This window comes from Trachypithecus francoisi, unplaced genomic scaffold, assembly GCF_009764315.1.
Source record: "Trachypithecus francoisi isolate TF-2019V2 unplaced genomic scaffold, Tfra_2.0 Contig01451, whole genome shotgun sequence".
Classification (NCBI taxonomy): Eukaryota; Metazoa; Chordata; class Mammalia; order Primates; family Cercopithecidae; genus Trachypithecus; species Trachypithecus francoisi.
The window spans coordinates 1,054,083-1,075,757 of record NW_022681432.1 but is presented as its reverse complement, the minus strand read 5'-3'; the positions used below and the strand labels follow the sequence as shown (position 1 = coordinate 1,075,757).

At 32.7% G+C, this 21,675-nt stretch overlaps 1 protein-coding gene across 1 annotated transcript in view; it reads left to right on the top strand.

The window, feature by feature from the left end:
• The window catches only part of DACH2 (dachshund family transcription factor 2), an 811,718-nt gene extending 796,639 nt beyond the window's left edge, over positions 1-15,079 (top strand). The window contains 1 exon segment of the mRNA XM_033233153.1: positions 14,871-15,079. Within this exon segment, the coding sequence (XP_033089044.1) occupies positions 14,871-15,079 (209 nt within the window).
• The last annotated feature ends 6,596 nt before the right edge of the window (positions 15,080-21,675 follow it).

Genomic DNA, 21,675 nt, shown 5'->3' with positions numbered 1-21,675 from the left:
AGTTCTCAGAGAATGAATTTGATACATGGCTGTCAATTGCTTTATAGTGGCTAACTTTTTCATTCTTGAGATACATCATGTGTGGAATTTCTAAAAGTAAAAATAAATTCCACTATCCTCAAGAAGTGATAATCAATTTTATCGACAAGCAAATTAATAATTATTTCTGGCATCTTAAAACTTTATCCTGACTTTTACAGGATCATAGATAACCAACCCCCTCTTCATGTTATCTCCCACAGCACTTTGAACTATTTTTCTATTGCTTGTACTACAAAATTAATTAAGGACAATGGTATGAGGAAAGGTGTGTTATATAACATAGGCAATACATTTACATCAAAATATGTAAACACACAGAACCTTAGATATAGGCAAACCTGGAAAGATACATATACCCATCAATATGGATCACATATTTTTCCTGGTTAAAAAGGATATGCTGATTTATATTTTATCATTTTGCTTAAGTAGATAATACATCATCTACAAATAATATATACTGATTTTAGACTTAGAAAAATCTTTATGTTTAAAACTTAGACACCTATATTTTTAAATGTATAAAATTATGATATCACTTATATTTTAAATGCATTAAAAGAAAATAACCATATACACTAAAACATTAATGTTCTAATGATAGAAATTAACAAAAAGGCAAACTTCTTAAGTAGCATGAGGAATACAATTGTTGATTTACGAAAAAAATCACAATGTCACAAGGAACAGAAGTAACTTCACAAAATAAGTAACACTTAAGCTGAGCAATTTTAAATGGTAGGGGTTTAGAAAACATTTTGCTCTGGGTGATAGAATCAGGTAACCTTTTAGTAAATCTCTATGCTTTTCTGTTTTAAAAATTTAAAAACTATAATTGACATGCCAAGGGCTCCAGTGAAAAAGTAGACAATATGAAAGAACTGATAATGTAAGCACAGAAACATAAATTCTAAGAAAAAATAAAAAAGAAATGCCAAAAATCAAAACACTGTAACAGAAATGAAGAACGCCTTTGATGGGCTAATTAGTAGAGTAGACACACCTGAGGAAAGAATCAGTGAACTTGAGAATATGTTAATAGAAACTTCCAAAACTGAAAAGCAAAAAGAAAACAGAATGAAAGAAACAGAATAAAATATCCAAGAACTGTGGGACAGCTACAAAAGGTGAACTATTCGTGAAGTGAGAAATCAGAAGAAAAAGAAAGAAAGGAAGAGAAGCAACATTTGAAGCAATAATAACTGAGAATTTCCCAAAATTAATGTTAGATATCCAACCACAGATCTAGAAAGTTCAGGAAACATTAAATAGAATGAATGGGGGTATGGGGAGCTCTACCTAGGCATATCATATTCAAACTTCAAGAAGTAAAAGCTAAAGAATAAAATATTGAAAGAAATCAGAGGGGAAAAAAAGGGAAACGAGAAGAATTACACCTAACTTCTCAGAAGCTATGCAAGCAAGAAGAAAGTGGAGTGATATATTTGAAGTATTGAGAGAAAATAACATAATAACGTAGAAAAATTTTCAGGAGAAATAATAATAGCATGGATAATAGTATAGGGAAGTGGAAATAAGAATGAATACAGAGCAGATATAGTTGATCTGCCTACTAGAGAAAATATAACTAGTTTTGTGGAGAGTTGTGGCATTGTTACAAAATTAAGCTGGCCGGGCGCGGTGGCTCACGCCTGTAATCCCAGCACTTTGGGAGGCCAAGACGGGCGGACCATGAGGTCAAGAGATCCAGACCATGGTGAAACCCCGTTTCTACTAAAAAATACAAAAAGTAGCCGGGAGCAATGGCAGACACCTGTAGTCCCAGCTACTCGGGAGGCTGAGGCAGGAGAATGTCCTGAACCCAGGAGACGGAGCTTGCAGTGAGCCAAGATCGTGCCACTGCACTCCAGCATGGGCAACAGAGAATCCGTAAAAAAAAAAAAAAAAAAAAAAAAATTAAACCAACAATATCAGATTTTCACCAATTTCGTTAGAATGAGAATCATTGCCTTAAGAGAACGGAACATCTGCAGTAGGCATAGCACAAAGCGGTGCTTATCTCTCTGATGTTGCTTCCCAGTTTCCATTGCCTCATCTTCCATTGCCCAAATTCTAAATACGGGCATTTCCCAAGATTCAGTACTAGGATCATATTTTCCTATGTTCTCTAACCTTTAAATATCTCCTATATTCTTACGGTTTTAATAATGTGTAATACAAAGTTTTCTATTCCCAAATCCATCTCTCCAGGCTAAATTTTTTTTAAGCTTTAGTCTGGGATATGCACAATATGTGGGATATTTCCTTCATAGCTCTGACCATCAGATACTTCAATCAAAGTATTTCTAAAATCAAATTTTTTTTTCATTTTACAGCCATATTCCCCATTAGATATCTCAATTTTCATTATATTGGATTTTTTTTTTTATTTTTCCATCAACTTCTCCCTCATCCCACCTTTCTCATCACACTCATCTTATTCCAATACGTTATGACCTCATGCATGGGTCACTGCAATAGTCTTCTAACTGATCTCACCATCTGTAGTGTCTCCCCCAACCCATTCTATCCCATTATCTCCAGATTAATCTTGCTGAAAGTTTGCTTTGATAATGTTACTTTCCCCGTTCCAATTCACCAGTGACTCCCCACTGCTTATAGGATAATGTAGACCTCTCTTTCAAACTCAGAAAATGTTTTCTTACTCATTTTACAATTTACTCCAAAATTAATCATCTTCTCCAATGAAATTGGCCTATTCACTCCCTCCCCCGCAAAGCACTTTACACTTGCTCACCCTGATGGCTTCACTAATGGCATTTTTGCCCTTTATTCCACCATCTAAACTCTACTAATCTTTTAGCCCACACTTCAAAGCTCCTCTTATATGTGAAATATTCATTCAAAGAAAGTTTGGCTAGTCCTTACTCTGTGATAGTATCTGTGCTATCATTTAAGAATGTCATGCTAAGAAACAGCACTTTTGGTCAGGTAACTTGTGTTCTAATAGTGGAAATGAACAAAAAGGCAAAACTTTTTAAGTAGAATGTGGAACGCAATTGTTGGTTATTAACAAATTACTAGATGTCATAAAAAAACAGGAATAACTTCACAAAAGAAGTGACATTTAAGCTGAGCATTTAAAAATGATAGGGGTTTAGAAAACACCAGCAAAAATATTAAAGGGACTAAGTAATTGTAACATAGAGTAATTCAAGGGTAGAAATAATGGTTGTCTTCTGATATTCAAATGGTGATTATGCATAAGACAGTCTTGTTCTGTATAGTTAGGCTTTGGCTATATTGAGTTTGAGGTTCCTGTATGAAATTCAAATGTAGATATTTAGTAGATTGTTAAATATACAGTTCTGGAGTTCAAGAGTGTTGTTATTAACAACAATGAAGACATTTCTCATTCATTAAAAATAATTGGGGTCTACTGTGAGTCCAGTACTTTAAAAAATATTGAAATGTATTGTTTTGTTTTATCTTCACAATGAGGCTATGTGGTAGTTATTATTGTTCTCATTTAGCATGTGAGGAAATCGAGGTATAGAGAGAGATTTGAGAGTAATCATCAGTGGTAGATGAGACATGATGTAGGTGAGATTGTTTAAGCTAACTGGTAAACTCACAGCACCATCGAGTAGCAGTTTCTTCAATAGTAAAAATATTCTATAATCTGCCTTGTGCTATACAGGAGTCATTAGTCATATGTTGGTATTAAGCACTTAAAATATGGCCAATGTGACTAAGGAATTTAATATGTAATTATATTTATTTTAGTTAATACAGTTTAAATTGGGATAGACACTTGTGACTAGCCACTACTGTACTGGACAGGGCAGGTAGAGTAGGGGGAGATAGGGTTGTATTAGAACTTGGAGGATGTCAAACTGCTAAGAGATGGGTAGGTGATTAAATCATTTGAAGGATACCTTTGACCACCTCAGACTAAAGTGACTTATTTATCTGCAAACCTTTTCACCCATCTGCTTTCCACTTTGTTCATTTTGGACATAGCATACACTGCTTAGTTCACAACTAATCACAACATAATCATTAGCAAATATAATGCAGGAAACATTTTTAAAATTTGAATCATGTTCAGTGAATAATATACTGTTAGTAATCTAAGACTCATTTCTATTTGATTGATTTGTTTTTGGTCCGAACCTGTTTGCAATCAGTTTTTGGAAGCAATTTAACTTTTATATATTGACAATTTGGGTCTGAGTAAGACAACAAGAATCTCAAAAAGTACAGAAATTGTATTCAAGGTAAATAAACAGTGGTGGAGTACAGACAGCTATGTATGCTCTTAAAATTTTTTAAATGCAAATCTTTAGGTAACATGCCAAAATCTTTCAATATTATGAATAACAATATGACAAATTTTGGTAGACTACATTAATTTCAGTGAGAATTATTATTTAGTAAACACACAATTGTAATTTTTTGAGGCAGTACTTTTTACTTCTTGGCATTTTGTTATTGCTACTCTGCAGTGATTCATAAAAACAGTCATATTCCTCATCACTTTGTTGGAAGTTCTATCTTGCAATTAACAAAGGGCAAAGAGCCCTTTTTTGAATTTTTTCCCATAGAGTTCCAGAAACTAAACTTATAGTCACACCACCAACTTATGCAGGTCGGGGGAACAATCTAGGTTTTATTATGATTTACTGTTAGTTAATAAAAAACTATTGCTGTTTTCCTGAGTTTAAAACCTCAAAACTGAAAACTAAACCCACAGATGGTTTGCTGGGATTAAATTGTGACAAGAGGAGAGCTGCAGCAGTGTGACACAATTAATGCAAACACTCTTACCCTACCATGTAAGAGTGAGAGTATCCAACCACTGTGTGTTGAAGAGAGCACATTGTTTTTATTATAATAGGAATACAATTTTAAACCAATTCTATATGTACTCTTTATTTGTGGTTAATCTATATTAATTGGAAGATTTAAACACTTTACAAATATGTCTTTGTGAAGTCTAATGATAAGCTTGAACATAATGATAGACTCTTAAGAAAAATTACACTCAATTTGGCAAATTAGATATTTCTGTCTATTCCTTCTCAACACTGATTACCCCAGTGGGAAGAAAGTTAATCTGAAGTTTTTGTTTATATGACCAATACATGACCATGTGTGCAAATTCAGATAGTGGACTACATTTATTAGTTTTAAGTTATTTGGGATCATATATCATGACCCAAGTTTCAAGGAGATAACAATCATAAAAACATCTGGATTGAGAATGAAAGCATCTCAGCCCTAGTCTTGATTTTGCCATAAACTGGAAATGCGAACACAGCTAATAATCTGAACATTTTTTGGAGCAAATCTCTTACCTAAAATGAGAGGATTAGACTACAAGATAATCTTTAGGGTGTCTTCTGGCACTCTGAGTGTATCAGAAATAATATCTGGTAATTATTAATACAGAAAATTCAACTTAGTGAAATGTACCACCAAGCTTTTCCAGAGGTAATATTGTGTGATGGCTAAAATAGTGAAGGCAAATTTTCTTCTGGCTACCACACATATGGGTTCTACTAACGGGAGCAATAGCTTAGGCTTTGATTCTAAGACAGTACCAAAGCCAGTTTAAAATGAACTATCCCATTGTCATGCTCAGCTAGAGGAAAAAGGTTGGCAAACCAGATTTACTAGTTTCTTTCTCTTTGATATATTACATAGGTTGCATGATTACAGAAATTTTAACTAAAATTGAAAGTTAAAAACAGAAATTAAGAATACAAGTACCATTGTCCCATCCATTTAAAAAATAGAATGAATAAAACACGTTGACATTCTTAAAGGAAACAAAATGTCAAGTGGAATAAGTGAGAGCAATACTACACAGAAGAATGTTGCTACACTGCCACTTAGTGGTAGCCATGTGAAACTTAGTTGAGTGAATATGAATCCAAAACTAGTCTATTAATGAATTACTGGTAGCTCTTACTTCAGAGAATAGGTCAATTGTAGCAGTGTTCCATAAAACAAAGTTAGATCAAGAGGACAGTATTTTACCAGTGTTTGAGTTATAAAACCAAAAATATAGTCTCATGGAAAGTGCTTTGGCAAGTGGACATAAAACAATAATTAAGCATGAAATATAATTTAAGTATTTACAAAGGGAAATAAGTCTTAAAGCAACAAAATAAACATCTTCTACTCAAAAGTCACAAAATTATAACAGTGAAGTGAACATGCAAAATGTAATTGTAATTTTGACCTCAAAATATTTATTTCCAACATGCAGGCAATAATCTATGAAATAAAGATAGCTAAATTTTTTTTTTTTTTGCCAGAGTCTTTAACTTATTTCATATCTCCTTAACACTATTTTTATATATAAAATATTTACATTGATTTATTGCACACTTTAAGACTTAAAGCTTACTGGTATATCTGTGGTGTACATCTACTGATTTTTGTTTACACATACCCAATTCACCCTGTCTAATCACCAGGAAGTCATGATACTCAATATAGAAATTATAGGACCTTCTAAAAACATTAGCCAAAGTGGTTGACTCAAAATATGAAGGTATGAAAGAAGTCAGAATGTTAAGTGTAATTGTATTAGTCCCTTCTCACGTTGCTATAAAGAACTGCCTGAGACTAGATAATTTATAAAGAAAAGAAGCTTAATTGTTCATAGTTCTACAGGCTGTATAGGAAGCATGACTGGGGAGGCCTCAGGAAACTTACAATCATGGTGGAAGGCAAAAGGGAAGCCAGCAAGTCCTATATGGCTGGAGCAAGAGGAACAGAGAGCAAAGAGGGAAGTGCTACACACTTTTAAACAACCAGATCTTATAAAATCTCAGTCACTATCATGAGAACAGTAAGGGAAAAATTCACCCCTACTATCTGATCACCTCCCACCAGCTCCCTCCCCCAACACTGAGGATTTCAATTCAATGTGAGATTTGCATGGGAACACAGAGCCAAATCATATCAGTAATTTACTGAAATGTTTTGACAATGCAGCTAAAATGTCAAAATTTAATAGAAAAATAAATAAACTGATTGATTAAAAAGCTTATAAATAAAAAGAAAAGAAAGGGCCTCTTTTTTGTCTGGCCACAAAGCTTCAAAAACAAGAGCCTGGACTTGGCAGCAGATATGTCTGCTGCTCTGTGGGAAAAATATAAAGCATTGTAAAAAAAAAAAAAAAAAAAAAAAGGTAAAGCATTGTAGAAAAGTATTAGAGACAAAAGAGAGAGAATGTATCCTGAAAGCCTTATATTCCCTGGTTTGAATCAGGTTCAAATTTTGGACATGTGGCTTTAATACATTTTTTGGATTATGTGAATTATACTGGTTTCTAGCTAATAACTCCACTTTATTTTTTTAAAGTTTGGGCTAGATTTCTGTTGCTAGCTTTTTTGACTCATTCTGAAGTATGTAGTGGGTATATGTTATTTTACATCCAGTATCAATTCTAGTTCTGATAATAATTACCCTTACTCCAACAGAAGTGGATCTGTAGTCCCAAATAGTTTGAGAATGTTTATTTACTGAATTTTTTAAACTGTTTTTCTCTGTGTTTACAAAGTCGTGGGGTTAGCCTAGAAGCTACCTAAGATTATTCTCCCTTCCATTCAGGCAAGAGAGATTCCTAAAACCGTTTAAGGTGCTAATTCTAGTTATCCTTAAGACAAGATCTTCCAGTGACCTAATCACAACTTGTTTAAGTTACTTTAAGTTGGGTTTCTGTTAGAGCAATCAAAGGAATCCTTAACAAATGGAGCCTTCTGACTGATCACATAAAATTTTGCTCAAACATCTTGAAGGGAAAGAGTTAACATAGCATGTATATTACACGAAACACCTCATTTGTGCTTAAGAATGATCAGCTTCAATCGGTTGGAAAAAATACGGCAGATTTTCTTTTTATTTCAATCAACTAAAAATATGACACTGATATTTAATCCAGAACTGAGCACAATGGCTACAAAATACTAGTTGCTGAATTTTTTAAAAGTTCTCATGCTATTATGTTTTTAATCTACACAAATAAAATATGGATCTACTAAGTTCATTTTAGTTGTAAAAGTTTTGGGCAACAAAGAAATAGAGTAGAATAAAAAAGTTTTGTGTTACTTCTCAGTAATTCCTACTTTTCTTTACAGAATAAACCAGTGCTAATAGTTTGGGATATATTATTGAAGTCATTTATATAATCAGTTGTATCTCAAGAAATCTTCATACATTAATATATATTTAAATGCAATATGCATCATATTTTATATATTTTTTCTCAGAGGCAGGCTTTACATTAGGATGTGTGGTTATGTGGTGGCAGTTGGATAGGTGTAAACATCCTCGAATAGCAAAAAAAAAAAAAAAAGAAAAAAAGAAAAAAAAAATGGGGAGCGAGACAGAGAGATTTTGAGTGTTGATAGTTTTTGGCTTATTTCCTTCCTGGGTAAAGTTACTATCTGTTTCTCCTCTCTATTTCTGTTGTGGAGAAAGAGATTTACATCTGCCTTTTTGTTCCTGTGTGTATTTTTATTTTCTGATGTATCACAACGAAATCAAAAATATTAGGCACTTTCTTTCTTTAGAGATGGCATCTCAAGTTTTTTCTGGACACAAATAACAATGCTGCCATTAACATTTTTTGCATATGGGATAATGAGAGTGGAAGTGTAATAGGAAAATGGCCATACATTGTTCTGAAAGTAAATGCTTAATCACTGTTTAACATCTATTGTTTTCAGTCTGGAACCTTGCTATGTCTCTCCATGAAATACTGTCACTTCTTTCAGAAATGAATAAAATGAATAAAATCTCATACACAAAGGAATTTTGAAATAGGGGAAGTAAACACATGAATAAAAAAAGATCAATAGTAAGAGGGTATAAATTGCATTAAGTGTTCTAAGTTCTTTGCATTGTTTAGGACTTATACCCAGATATATATGCAGGCATTATTTTAAATAGCTTCAAAATATCATAACAAAATTAGAAAATATTTTGAAATTAATAAAAATTTAATATATAAAATGATGAGCTATAGCTAAAGTCATGATTGGAAGTAAACCTATAGCCTTAAATTTATATATTAGAGAAGAAAAAAGATTGGAATTTAATAATCTAAATAGTCATCTCAATAATTTGGAAAATAGAACAGTTAATTAAGCCAAAATCCAGTAAAATAAGAGTTATTTTGATTTTATACTTTTTATTAACAATAAAAATTAAGATCAGAAGCTACTGAACTACAAAACATACACTAAGGGGTTTAAAAATGCAGAAGTTTTTTCTTTAAAATAATTGATAATTACCTTTATTAATAAAGTAATTATCAAAATAAAAAAGACAAAAATGACAATTTTAGGAATATGACTGATCATGCAGACATTAAAAATATGAGAGGATAATATTAACAACATTGGGAATACATTTAAACATTCACACAAAAATGGATAAATATCTAGAAAATTATACTGTACATGACTGACACAAGCACACAGAATGTCTGAATAGTTTTATATCTATTAAAAATCAATTCTGTAATTTGAAGTTTTCTACCACCAAAACTCCAGGCTTAGAAGACTTCACCAGTGAATTATTACAGACCACTGAGGAAAGAAAATGACACCAATATTAACCTAAACATTTTATGAGAATAGAAAAAAATGAAGGACTTACTTTCTAATTAAAGTATGATGCCAAAATCTGACAAAAACATTACAAGAAAAGAAAAGAACATGCAAATAACCTTTAGGAACACAGAAGCAAAATCCAAAATATATTAGCAAGTCATATTAAATGATATATGAAAAGGTCAATATATCATAATCAAGTTAAGTTTATAATGGAAATGAAAAGTTGATTTAACAGAGAATTAATGTAAATCATTATGTTAAGAGTAAGGAAAAAATGTGAGAATCTCAATAGATGCAGAAAATTTATGGGATGCAATTCAACACTCATTCATGAACCAAATACTTAGCAACTAGAATTTCAATGGCAATTTATTAATGTTTAAAAGAGTTTCTCCATAAACTTAAATATTTTTAATGATAAAATATTGATTTTTTTGTGGCATTTGCATGAGGCAAAGAGGCAAACTGTAAACTCTTCTATTAAACATTGTACTTCATGTTTTAACCTTTGTAATAATATGAGAAGGAGAAATGAAAAGTAAGGATTGACAAAATAAATAATATAGTTATTATTCACAGATGACATGGTTGAGTATGTAAAATCTGAATAAATCTGCATAAAAGATCATTAGAATTAATAGATGAATTGAGACTGCTGGCCACAAGGTCAATATACAAAAATCAATTGCATTTTATATACTGGCAACAGTTTAAAACGATGAAACAAATGGAGGAGTATAGCCTATTCATAGATTGGAAGACAGTTACAGGAAAGGAGTCCAGAGCCAGACCCCAAGAGAGGGTTCTTTTGGCTCACACAAGAAAGAATTTAGGGTGAGTCCATAGAGTAAAAAATGAAAGCAAATTTATGTGGAAAGTAAAGGACTAGAAGACTGGCTACTCCATAGACAGAGCAGCCCCGAGGGCTGCTGTTTGCCCATTTGTATGGTTATTTCTTGATGATATGCTAAACAAGGGGTAGATTTTTCCTGCCTTCCCTTTCTAGACCATATAGAGAAACTTCCTGGTGTTGCCATAGCATTTGCAAACTACTGTGGCACTGGTGGGAGTGTAGCAGTGAGGACAACTAGAGGTCACTCTCATGGCCATCTTGGTTTAGGTGGGTTTTGGCTGGCTTTTATCAGCATGGTCTTTACGACCTGTATCTTGTGCTGACCTCCTATCTCATCCTGTGACTTGGAATGCCTCAACTGCCTGGGAATGCAGTCCAGTAGGTCTCAGCCCCATTTTACCCAGCACCTATTTAAGATGGAGTTGCTCTGGTTCACATGCCTCTGACATTTCCCTCCTCCCTTTTATAGAAGAACCCTTAATCTTAAGGGTTGCAGAGGGGCAAAGATCCATCTTCTGTAACTTCTTCAGGTGGAATAGGGGCAATGATATTCCTCCCTAACTATTAGGGTCTCTTGTATTTAGGGTAGAGAAGCTCAGTCAGAAAACATCAGTATAATGAGGGCCAGCCATGACTCTTGAGTTCCGACAAAAGGTGGTATCTGGAACAGAAGGATTACAGAAAGAAATAATACAGTTATTATTCACAGACAACATGGCTGAGTATGTTAAAGTATTCAAAAATCTGCATAAAAGATTATTAGAATTAACAGATGTATTAAGTGAGACTGCTAGCCACAGGGTCAATATACAAAAATCAATTGCATTTTATACCCTAGCAACAGTTTTAAAAATAAAATAAATGGAGGAGTATAGCCTATTCATAGATTAGAAGACTACATATTTTAAAGATGTCAGTTCTTCTAAACTTCTCTGTCATATTCATCCAATCCCCATCAAAATTCTATTAGGTTTTTGTGAAAATTAACAAGATAATTTTCAAATCTATTCACATAAATAGATAACCAGAAATAATATAAGTGAAGGATGAACCAACAGATATCAAGACTCATTATATAGCTACAGTAAAGATGAGAGTGTGGGATTGAGGTGAAGACAGTTAAATAAATCATTTGAACAGTCTGGAGTTGTGAAATAGACAGCACATATATGGACAGTTGATATATGTTAAAGATGGCTCTAAAGAGGGTGCATAGAGGACCATATTTTAAATAAATATGTTGACAACTCTGTGGAGAAAAGTGAACCCATCTACACTGTTGGTGGGAATGTAAACTGATGTAGCTTCTGTGGAAAACAATATGGGTGATTACATAAAAAATTAAAAATAGAGTTGCCATTTGATGCTGTAATTCCTCTTTGGCATATATATGCCAAAAAAAAATTTGAAACCTGGATCACAAAAAGATGTCTGCAATCCCATGTTCATTGCACCATTATTTGCAATAGCCCAGATAATTAAAACACCTAGATATTCATTAATGGATGAATAGATAATGAAACTGTGGTTGATATATAAAGCAGAGTATAATTTGGCCTTAAAAAAGGAGGAAATATTGACATTTGTGACAATATGGATGAAACTGCAGAGCATTTTGCTAAATGAAATATGTCAGACACAGAAAGACAAGTACTGCATGATCTCACCTATGTGTGGTGTATGAAACCGTGAAACCCAGAGAAGCAGAGAGTAGAATGGTCGTTTCCAGGGGCTAGCAGGGAAGGAAAATGAGGAAAAGTTGGTCAAAGGGGACGAAGTTACAGTTATACAAAATAAAAAATTCTGAAGATCAAGTATGCAACATAGGGCCTATGATTAATAAAAATATATTGTATTCATAAAAAATTGCTGAGAGTGTAGATCTTATATTGAGTGCTCTTATCACAAAAGGGGGAAAAATTTTAAAAAAACAAATTAAATGGGGGAAACTTTTGGAAGTGGTAGTTGAATTTATTGCATTGATTGTGGTTGTGGTTTTAAAGGTGTATAGTTATCTCTAAATACATCAAGTTGAATATGTTAAATATCTACAGCCTTATATATGTCAATATTATTTAAATAAAGTAGTTTAAAAACATGAATATTGGACTATCACACAATACACAATAAAGCAATCTTAGGTTTACTATATATACACAGCAATGTTAAAACAATGAAAAATTCTCGTAGTATCACAGGAGAATATCTTTATTATCTTGAAATAAATAAATACTTTATAAACAAGATAAAATAATGATAACTATAAAAGAAACAGATAGTTTAGACTCCACTAGTAAAAATGCATTGTTCAACAAGAGTTTAAAAAAAAAATCTAAACTAAATTACAGAGTGAGAGGAGATAGTTGTAAACAATGTAATGCAAAAAAAAAAAAAATCAAGAACACACAAACCATGCCCGTAACTCAATAAGAAATAGACAAACAATCCAAATTTAAAAAATAATAATCAAAAAGTATCAGCAAGCACTCCACAAAAGTAGACAGCCAAATGGATAATAAACATTAGAAGAATATGATTTCAATGGTTATCAGGAGTATGTCACAACTAGATACCACTACAAAATTATCATAATGATTAAAATTAAAAATGAAAGAGTACTGGATTACTGTTCTCATGTATTTTTGGTCATTCTTGTGTTTTTAAGTTACTTTTATTTGGTACATAATAATTTTCCATAAGATAAAGCGTGATTTATTGATAGCTGTATACAATGTGTCATGATCAAATTCTGGTAATTGGCATATACATCGCCTCAAACATTTATTACTTATTTGTGTTGGGAACATTCAAAATCCTCTTTTCTAGCTATTAGAAAATATAGAATAAATTATTGTTAATCATAGTCACTCCACTTGTCAACTTTTCCTTTTGTTACAATTGCTACTTGTGTCTTTGTCATGAAATCTTTGCCCTTCCTATGTCCAGGATGGTATTGCCTAGTTGTCTTCCAGGGTTTTTATAGCTTTGGGTTTTACATTTAAGTCTTTGATTCATTTTGAGTTGATTTTGTATTTGGTTTAAGGAAGGGGTCTAGCTTCAGTATTCTGCATATGTCTAGTCATTTATTCCAGCACCATTTATTGAATAGGGAATCTTTTCACCATTGCTGTTTTGGAGATCTGATTAAACTTACCAGCTTTGGCACAGCAAAATAACCATCAACAGAATAAGCAGACAATCTACAGAATGGGAGAAATTATTTGCCAACTGTGCATCTGACAAAGGTCTAATATCCAGCATCTATAAGGAGCTTAAATTTATAAGAGAAAAGCAAACAACCCCATTAAAAAGTGGGCAAAGGATGTAAACAGACACTTTTTAAAAGAAGACATACATGCAGCAAACAAGCATATGAAAAATGCCCAATATCACTGATTATTACAGAAATGCAAATCAAAACCACAATGAGATACCATCTAACACCAGTCAGAATGGCTACTATTAAAAGCCAAATAATGATAGATTCTGGTGAGGTTTTGGAGAAAAAAGATCACTTATACAATCTTGGTGGGAGTGTAAATTAGTTCAACCACTGTGGAAGCAGTATGACAATTCCTCAAAGAGCTAAAACCAAAACTACTATTTGACCTAGCAATCCCACTGCTGGGTATACACCCAGAGAAATATAAATTATTCTACCATAAACACATGCACACGAATGTTCATTGCAGCACTATTCACAATAGTGGAATCAACTTAAATGCCTATCAGTGACAGATTAGATAAAGAAAACAAGGCACATATACACCACGGAATGCTATGCAGTCATAAAAGAGAACAAGATTATGCCTTTTTGTGGGAACATGAATGGGGCTGGAGGCTATTATCCTTTGCAGACTAACACAGGAACAGAAAATCAAATACTGTATATTCTCACTTATAAATGGGAGCTAAATAATAAGAACTTATGAACGCAAATAAGAAAACAACAGACAATGGGGTCTACTTGAAGGGGAAGGGTGGGAGGAGGGAGAGGAACAGAAAAAATAACTATATGGTACTGAGTTTAATACCTAGGCAATTAAATAATATGTACAACAAACTCCTGTAACTTGTGTTTACCTATGTAACAAACCTTCACATGTACCTCCAAACCTAAAATAAACGTTAAAAATGAAAAAAAAAAAATAGTCACCATACAGTGCTCTAGATAACTAGAATTTATTCCTTTTTTTTTTTTTTTTTCCTCCGCCTGGTCTTTAATAAACAGAGTATTTTCACAGCACCGGCTTCTAGTGGCTTCCGGGAAGGACAAGGTGGTGAGAGGGCCAAGCCCCGGGCTCACCTTCCTCGGTCTCGTAGACCCTGATCCGAGACTTTGCCGCTTGCATAAGCTTTTACTGTTTTTATATTAGGGAATCATACAGGACCAAGACCCGCTGGGGTCCTGGCCAGCCAAGGCAGGCCCAGGAGGGGGCTCCGGGGCCATGGAGGCGAAGGCACAGTGGCAGGCGAGGGACATGGTGGTCACAGGTACACGGGCTGCTCCTGGCCTGTAAGGAGGCGGTATGTGGCGGCTGGCATCGTCTTGATACGTACCTCGCCGTTTATTCCTTTTACCTAATTGTAACTTCCTATTTGTTAAACAACCTATCTCTATCACCCTCATTCCCTACTCTTCCCAGCTTCTAGTCACCACTGTTCTGTTCTCTACTTCTGTGAGATCAACTTATTTAGCTTCCACATATGAGTGAAAACGTGGTATTTATCTTTCTGTGCCTGGCTTACTTCACTTAACATTATCCTCCAGGCACATCTATTTTGCCAAAAATTGCAGGTTTTCATTTTTATGGCTGAATAGTATTCCACTGTGTATATATTCCATATTTTCTTTACTTTGTTAATCTGTTGATGAACACTTAGTTTGATTACATGGCTATTGGGAATAGTGCTGCAATAAACATGACAATGTAGACATCTCTTGGACATACTGATTTCCGCTCTTTGGATATATATTCAACAGTGGGATTGATGGATAATATGGTAGTTCTATTTTTTAGTTTTTGAGAAATCTGCATATTGTTTCCTGTAATGGATGTACTAATTTACATTTCTACCAACAGTGTATAAGGGTTCCCTTTACCCCACATCCTCAGCAGCATCATTTTTTTTTTTTTTTTTGTCTTTTTGAAAATAACCATTCCAACTAGGATGAGATCATATCTCACTGTGGTTTTGATTTGCATTTCCCTGGTGATTAGTGATACTGAGCATTTTTCAACTATTCCTTTGTCATTTTCAGATCTTCCTTTAATAAATGTCTATTTAGATCATTTACCCATTGTAGAATAAGATTTTTATTATTTTACTGTTGTTTCAGATTCTTTGGTATTCTGGATATTAATTTTATTTCAGATGAAGAGTTTGTAAACATTTTCTCCCATTCTTTGTGTTGTCTCTTCACTCTGTTGTTTCCTTTGCTGTGCAAAAGGTTTTTAGTCTCACATAATCCTATTTGTCTATTTCTACATTTGTTGCCTATGGTTTTGAAGTCTTATCTGTAAAATCTTTGCCTAGACCAATGTCTTGAAGCATTTCCTCTATGTTTTCTTCTAGTACTCTCATAGACTTGGGCCTTACATTCAGGTTTTTAATCCATTTTGAGTTCATTTTTGTATATGTTAAGAGAAAGGGGCGCAGTTTCAATCTTTTGCTTATGGCTATCTAGTTTTTCTAGCAGTTTTAATGAAAGACAGTGCCCTTTTCTCAGTGTATGTTCTTGGTGTCCTTGTTGAAAATCAGATGGTTGCAAATATGTGGATTTATTTCTGGGTTTTCTATTATCTTCCATTGGTGTATGTGTCTATTTTTAATGACAGTACCATGTTGTTTGGTTACTATGGCTTTGTAGAATATTTTGAAATTAGGTAATGTATTGCCTCTAGCTTTGTTCTATTTGCTCAGGAAGGCATTGGCTTTAGGGTTTTTGTGGTTCCACGGAAATTTTATGGTTGCTTTTACTTGTGAAGATGTCATTGGTATTTTTTTTTTTTTATTTTTTTTATTTTATTTTATTTTATTTTATTTTTATTTTTTATTATACTTTAAGTTCTAGGGTACATGTGCATAACGTTTATATCATGTATAACTCCCCAATGCAATCCCTCCCTCCTCCCCCCTCCCCATGATAGGCCCCAGTGTGTGATGTTCCCCTTCCCGAGTCCAAGTGATCTCATTGTTCAGTTCCCACCTATGAGTGAGAACATGCGGTGTTTGGTTTTCTCTTCTTGTGATAGTTTGCTAAGAATGATGGTTTCCAGCTGCATCCATGTCCCTACAAAGGACGCAAACTCATCCTTTTGATGGCTGCATAGTATTCCATGGTGTATATGTGCCACATTTTCTTAATCCAGTCTGTCACAGATGGACATTTGGGTTGATTCCAAGTCTTTGCTATTGCACTGAATTTGTAGGTCATTTTGGGTATTATAGTCATTTTAACAATATTAATTCATCCAATCCATAAATATGGGATGCTTTTTCATTTATTTTTTCTCTTCAATTTATTTCATGAGAATTGTATAATTTTCATTGAGTAGATCTTTTATATCATTGGTTAAATTTATTCCTAGATATGTTATTATTTTCAGTTGGCCATTTTAAATGGAATTATTTTCTTGACATTTCTTTTTCAGCTACTTCTTTATGTGTGTATAAAAATTTTATCAATTTTTGTATGTTGATTTTGTGTCCAGCAACTTTACTGATTCTGTTTATCAGTTCTAAGAGTGTTTTGGTGGAGTCTTTAGGACTTTCTTTTATAAGATCATGTCATCTGCAAATAAGGACTTTTTAAAGTTATTACACTTATGTATATATGCATTTATTTGTTTATATTATTAATTGTGCATACATCATAGTTGTACATATTTATGGAGTACATGGGAAATTATGATACAAGCATGCAATGCATAATGATCAAATCACAGTAATTGGAATAACCATCACCTCAAGCATTTCTTTGTGCTACAAACATTCCAATTCCACTCTTTAAGTTATTTTGAAATACATAATTTACCTTTTAGTATAGTCACCCTATCGTGCTACCAAACACTAGATCTTATTCCCACTATCTAACTGTATTTCTGTATCAATTAACAATTCTCTTCTTATCCCCCCTCCCCACTACCCTTACCAGTCTCTGGAAACCATCATTCTACTCTCTATCTCAACATTTTTTAGTTCCCACATATGAAAGAGAACATGCAATATTTGTATTTCTGTGCCTGGCTTACCTCGTGTCACATAATGTCCTCCAATTTCATTCATGTTGTTGCAAATGACAGAATTTTATTCATTTCTAGGGCTGAATAATATTCCATTGTGTATATATGCCACATTTTCCTTATCCATTCATTTGTTGATGGACAGTTAGGTTGATTACATATCTTGGCTATTGTGAATAGTGCTATAATAAACATGAGAGTACATATATCTCTTTAATACACTGATTTTCTTTTTTTTTTAATATATACCCAGTGGTGGAACTGTTGGATCATATAGTAGCTCTATTTTCAGTTATTTGAGGTACCTCCATATTCTTCTCTATTGTGACTTTACTAATTTATATTCTCACTAACAATATGTGAGGTTTCTTCTTTCTCTGTATTTTCTGAAGCATATGGTTGTTTTGCTTTTTGTCTTTTGGAAAAAGTCATTTAACTAGAGTGAGATGATATCTAATTGTACTTGCAATTTTCATTTATCTGATGATTAGTGATGTTGAGAATATTTTATATGCTGTTGGTCATTCATATGTCTTCTTTTGAGAAATGAATATTTGTATATTTTGCCAATTTTAAAATTGGATTTTTAAAATTTCATTTTAAAAATGAATTTTTTTTCTCATTGAGTTGCTTGAGCTCTTTATGTATTCTGGTTATTAACTTCCTGTCAGATGGGTAGCTCGCAAATATTTTCTCTCATTTGGTATGTTTTCTTTTTACTTTGTTGATTGTTTCCTTTGTTGTGTAGATGCCTTTTAGCTTGATGTTGCTGCATTTGTCCACTTTTGTTTAGGTGGCCTGTACTTTTTGAGGTATTACTCAAAAATTTTTCTCATCCCAATGTCTTGGAGAGTTTCCTCAATGTTTTCTTCTAGTAGTTACATAGTTTTTCATTTTTGATTTAAGCCTATAATCCATTTTGATTTGATGTGTATATGGCAAGAGATAGATGACTAGCTACATTTTTCCATATAGAAACACCCCACTTTTATCACTTTTATTTAATATAGTACCAGAAGTCCTCACCAGAACAATTAGACCAAAGAAATAAATAAAAGACATACAAATTGAAAAGAAAGAAGTGAAATTATTCTGTTTGCAGATTATACTATTTTATATTTAGAAAAACTTAAAGACTATTAAAAAACAATTAAAACTAATAAATTCGTAAAATTGCAGGATAAAAATCAATATAAAAAGTCAGTAGAATTTCCACATGCTAACAGGAAACAATAGAAAAATATTTTATCTCATTTATTATATCTATAAGTAAAATTAAAATATATCAGAATACACTTTACGAAAGAAAGATCTCTACAATGGAAACTATAAAACATTGACAAAAGCAGTTGAAGAAAACATGCGAAATGGGAAAATAGTCTATGTTTATTGATTGCAGGTATCAATATTTTTTCAATGGTCATACCACCTAAATAATCTACAGATTTTATGTGATACAAATGGTATTCTTCACGGAAATAAAAAAAAAAATCTGAAATTTATATGGAACCCCAAGAGACTCAGAATAGCCAAAGCAATCTTGAGCAAAAAAATCAAAGCTCAACGCATCACATTATTTGATTTCAACACAACCCACAATGCTGTAGCAACCAGAACAGCAAAATCTTGCTATAGAAACAAACACATAGACCAGTGTAAGAGAACACAGGACGAAGAAATAACTATACACAGTGACAGTCAACTCAACTATGAACATAGAATATTTCTTCATTTTTTACAAAGGTGACAAGAGCAGACATTTAGAAATGATAGTGTCTTCAAATCATGATAACTTTATTTCTTCCTTTCCTATTAAGATGCTCTTTATTTTTGTATCTGGTCTAATTGCTTTGGCTAGGACTTCTATCACTATGTTGAATATGAATGGTGAAAGTAAGCATCCTTGTCTTGTTACAGTCCTGAGAAGAAAGGTTTACAGCTTTTTTCTGTTTAGTACAATGTTAGCTGTAGGCTTGTTATACATGGCCTTTATTGTGTTGAGATATGTTTCTTATATACCAAATTTGTTAAATTTTTTATGAAGAAGGGATGTTGAATTTCATCAAATACTTTCTCTGCATCTATTGAGATGATAATATGGTTATTGTCCTTCATTCTGTTGATATGATGTATCACATATATTGTGTTGTATATGTTGACCTATCCTTCTATCCCTAGGATACATCCCACTTGATCATGGTATATAATGTTTTTGATGTACTGTTGGATTTTGTGTGCTAGTATTTTGCTGAGGACTTTTGCATCTATATTTATCAGGTATATTGGCCTTTAGTTTTATTATTTGTGTATCCTTGTCTGGTTTTGGTATCAGAGTAACTCTGGTCTTGTAGAATTAGTTCAAAAAATTCCCTCCATTCAAGTTTTTTTGAACAGTTTGAGAGTTGATGTTAGGTTATCTTTAATTGTTTGTTATAATTCAGCTGGGAAGCCATCTGGTCTTGGAAATATCGGAAACTTTATGTTACTGATTCAATCTTGTTATTTGTCTGTTCAAGTTTTCTATTTATTTCTTGCTCAAAATTAATAAGTTTTTGTGAACAGAAATTTCTCCATTTTTTCTAGGTTTTCAAATTTTTTCATAATAGTCTTCAATGATCCCTTGTATTTCTGTGATATCACTTGTAATATCTCTTTTATTGTTTCTGATTTTATTTATTTGATTCTTTTTGCTTTGTTAGTCTAGGTAGTGCTTTGTTGTCTCTTTTGTCTTTTAAATTTTTTTTCATTTTTTGGAAAATTTTTAGTTTTTATTTTATTTCTGCTTTGTTCTCTATTATTTCTTTTCTTAACTTTTTTCCGTTTTACTAATTTTTAGTTTGGTTAATTATTCCTTTTCTCGTTTCTTCAGATGCAGGATTAGATGGCTTATTTAAAAGTCTTCATACTTTTGTGATGTAGGAGTCTATTGCTATAAACTTTTATAATACTACTGCTAGGGCTGTGTCCTATACTTTTTCATGTTTGTACTGTCCTTTGTTTCAAAATACTTTTAAATTTTCTTCTTAATTTTTTCATTGATCCATTGGTAATTCAGGAGCTTGTTTCTTAATTTACATGTTTTATACAGTCCAAAGTACTTACTGTCATTTATTTCTAGTTTTGTTCAATTACTATTAGAAAAGATACTTGATATTATTTTAATTTTAAAAACTTGTGATACTTGTTTTATGTCCTAACTGATTTTACGGTCTATCCCAGAGAATGTTTCAAGTGCTAATGAGAAGAATGCATATTCTGCACCTGGTAAATAAAATGTTCTCTAAATGTCTGTTAGTTTCATATTGTCTATACTGCAGTTTCAAGTGAATATTTGTTGGTTTTCTGTCTAGTTAATCTCTCCAATCTTGGGAGTGAGGTGTTAATGTCTCCAACTATTATTGTACTGGAGTCTAATGTCTCTCTTTAGATGTAATAATATTTGTTTTATATATCTTGGAGGTCCAGTGTTAGGTAAATATATATTTACAGTTGTTGCATCCTCTTGTTGAATTCATGTTTTTATTATTACATAACCATCTTCTTTGTCTATTTGAACAGCTTTTGGCTTAAAATCTATTTGGTCTGATACATGTATGGCTGATCTTATTCATTTTTGGTTTCTGTTTGTGGGAAATAACTTTTCTACACCTTTTGGTTTTAGTGTATGTATGTTGTTACAGGTTTACTGAGTTTCATGTAGGCCGAATACAGTGGTGTCTTTTTTATTCACATAGTATATATATATATATATATATATATATATAGTTGATGGACGGTTAAGTTATATGTATAAAAGTATATATATGTATATATACATAAAGTATATATATAAATATATATATAAGTATATACACACACACATACACACACACACACACACACACACACACGTTTTTTTTGAGAGGGATTGTTGCCCTGTGGCCCAGGCTGGAGT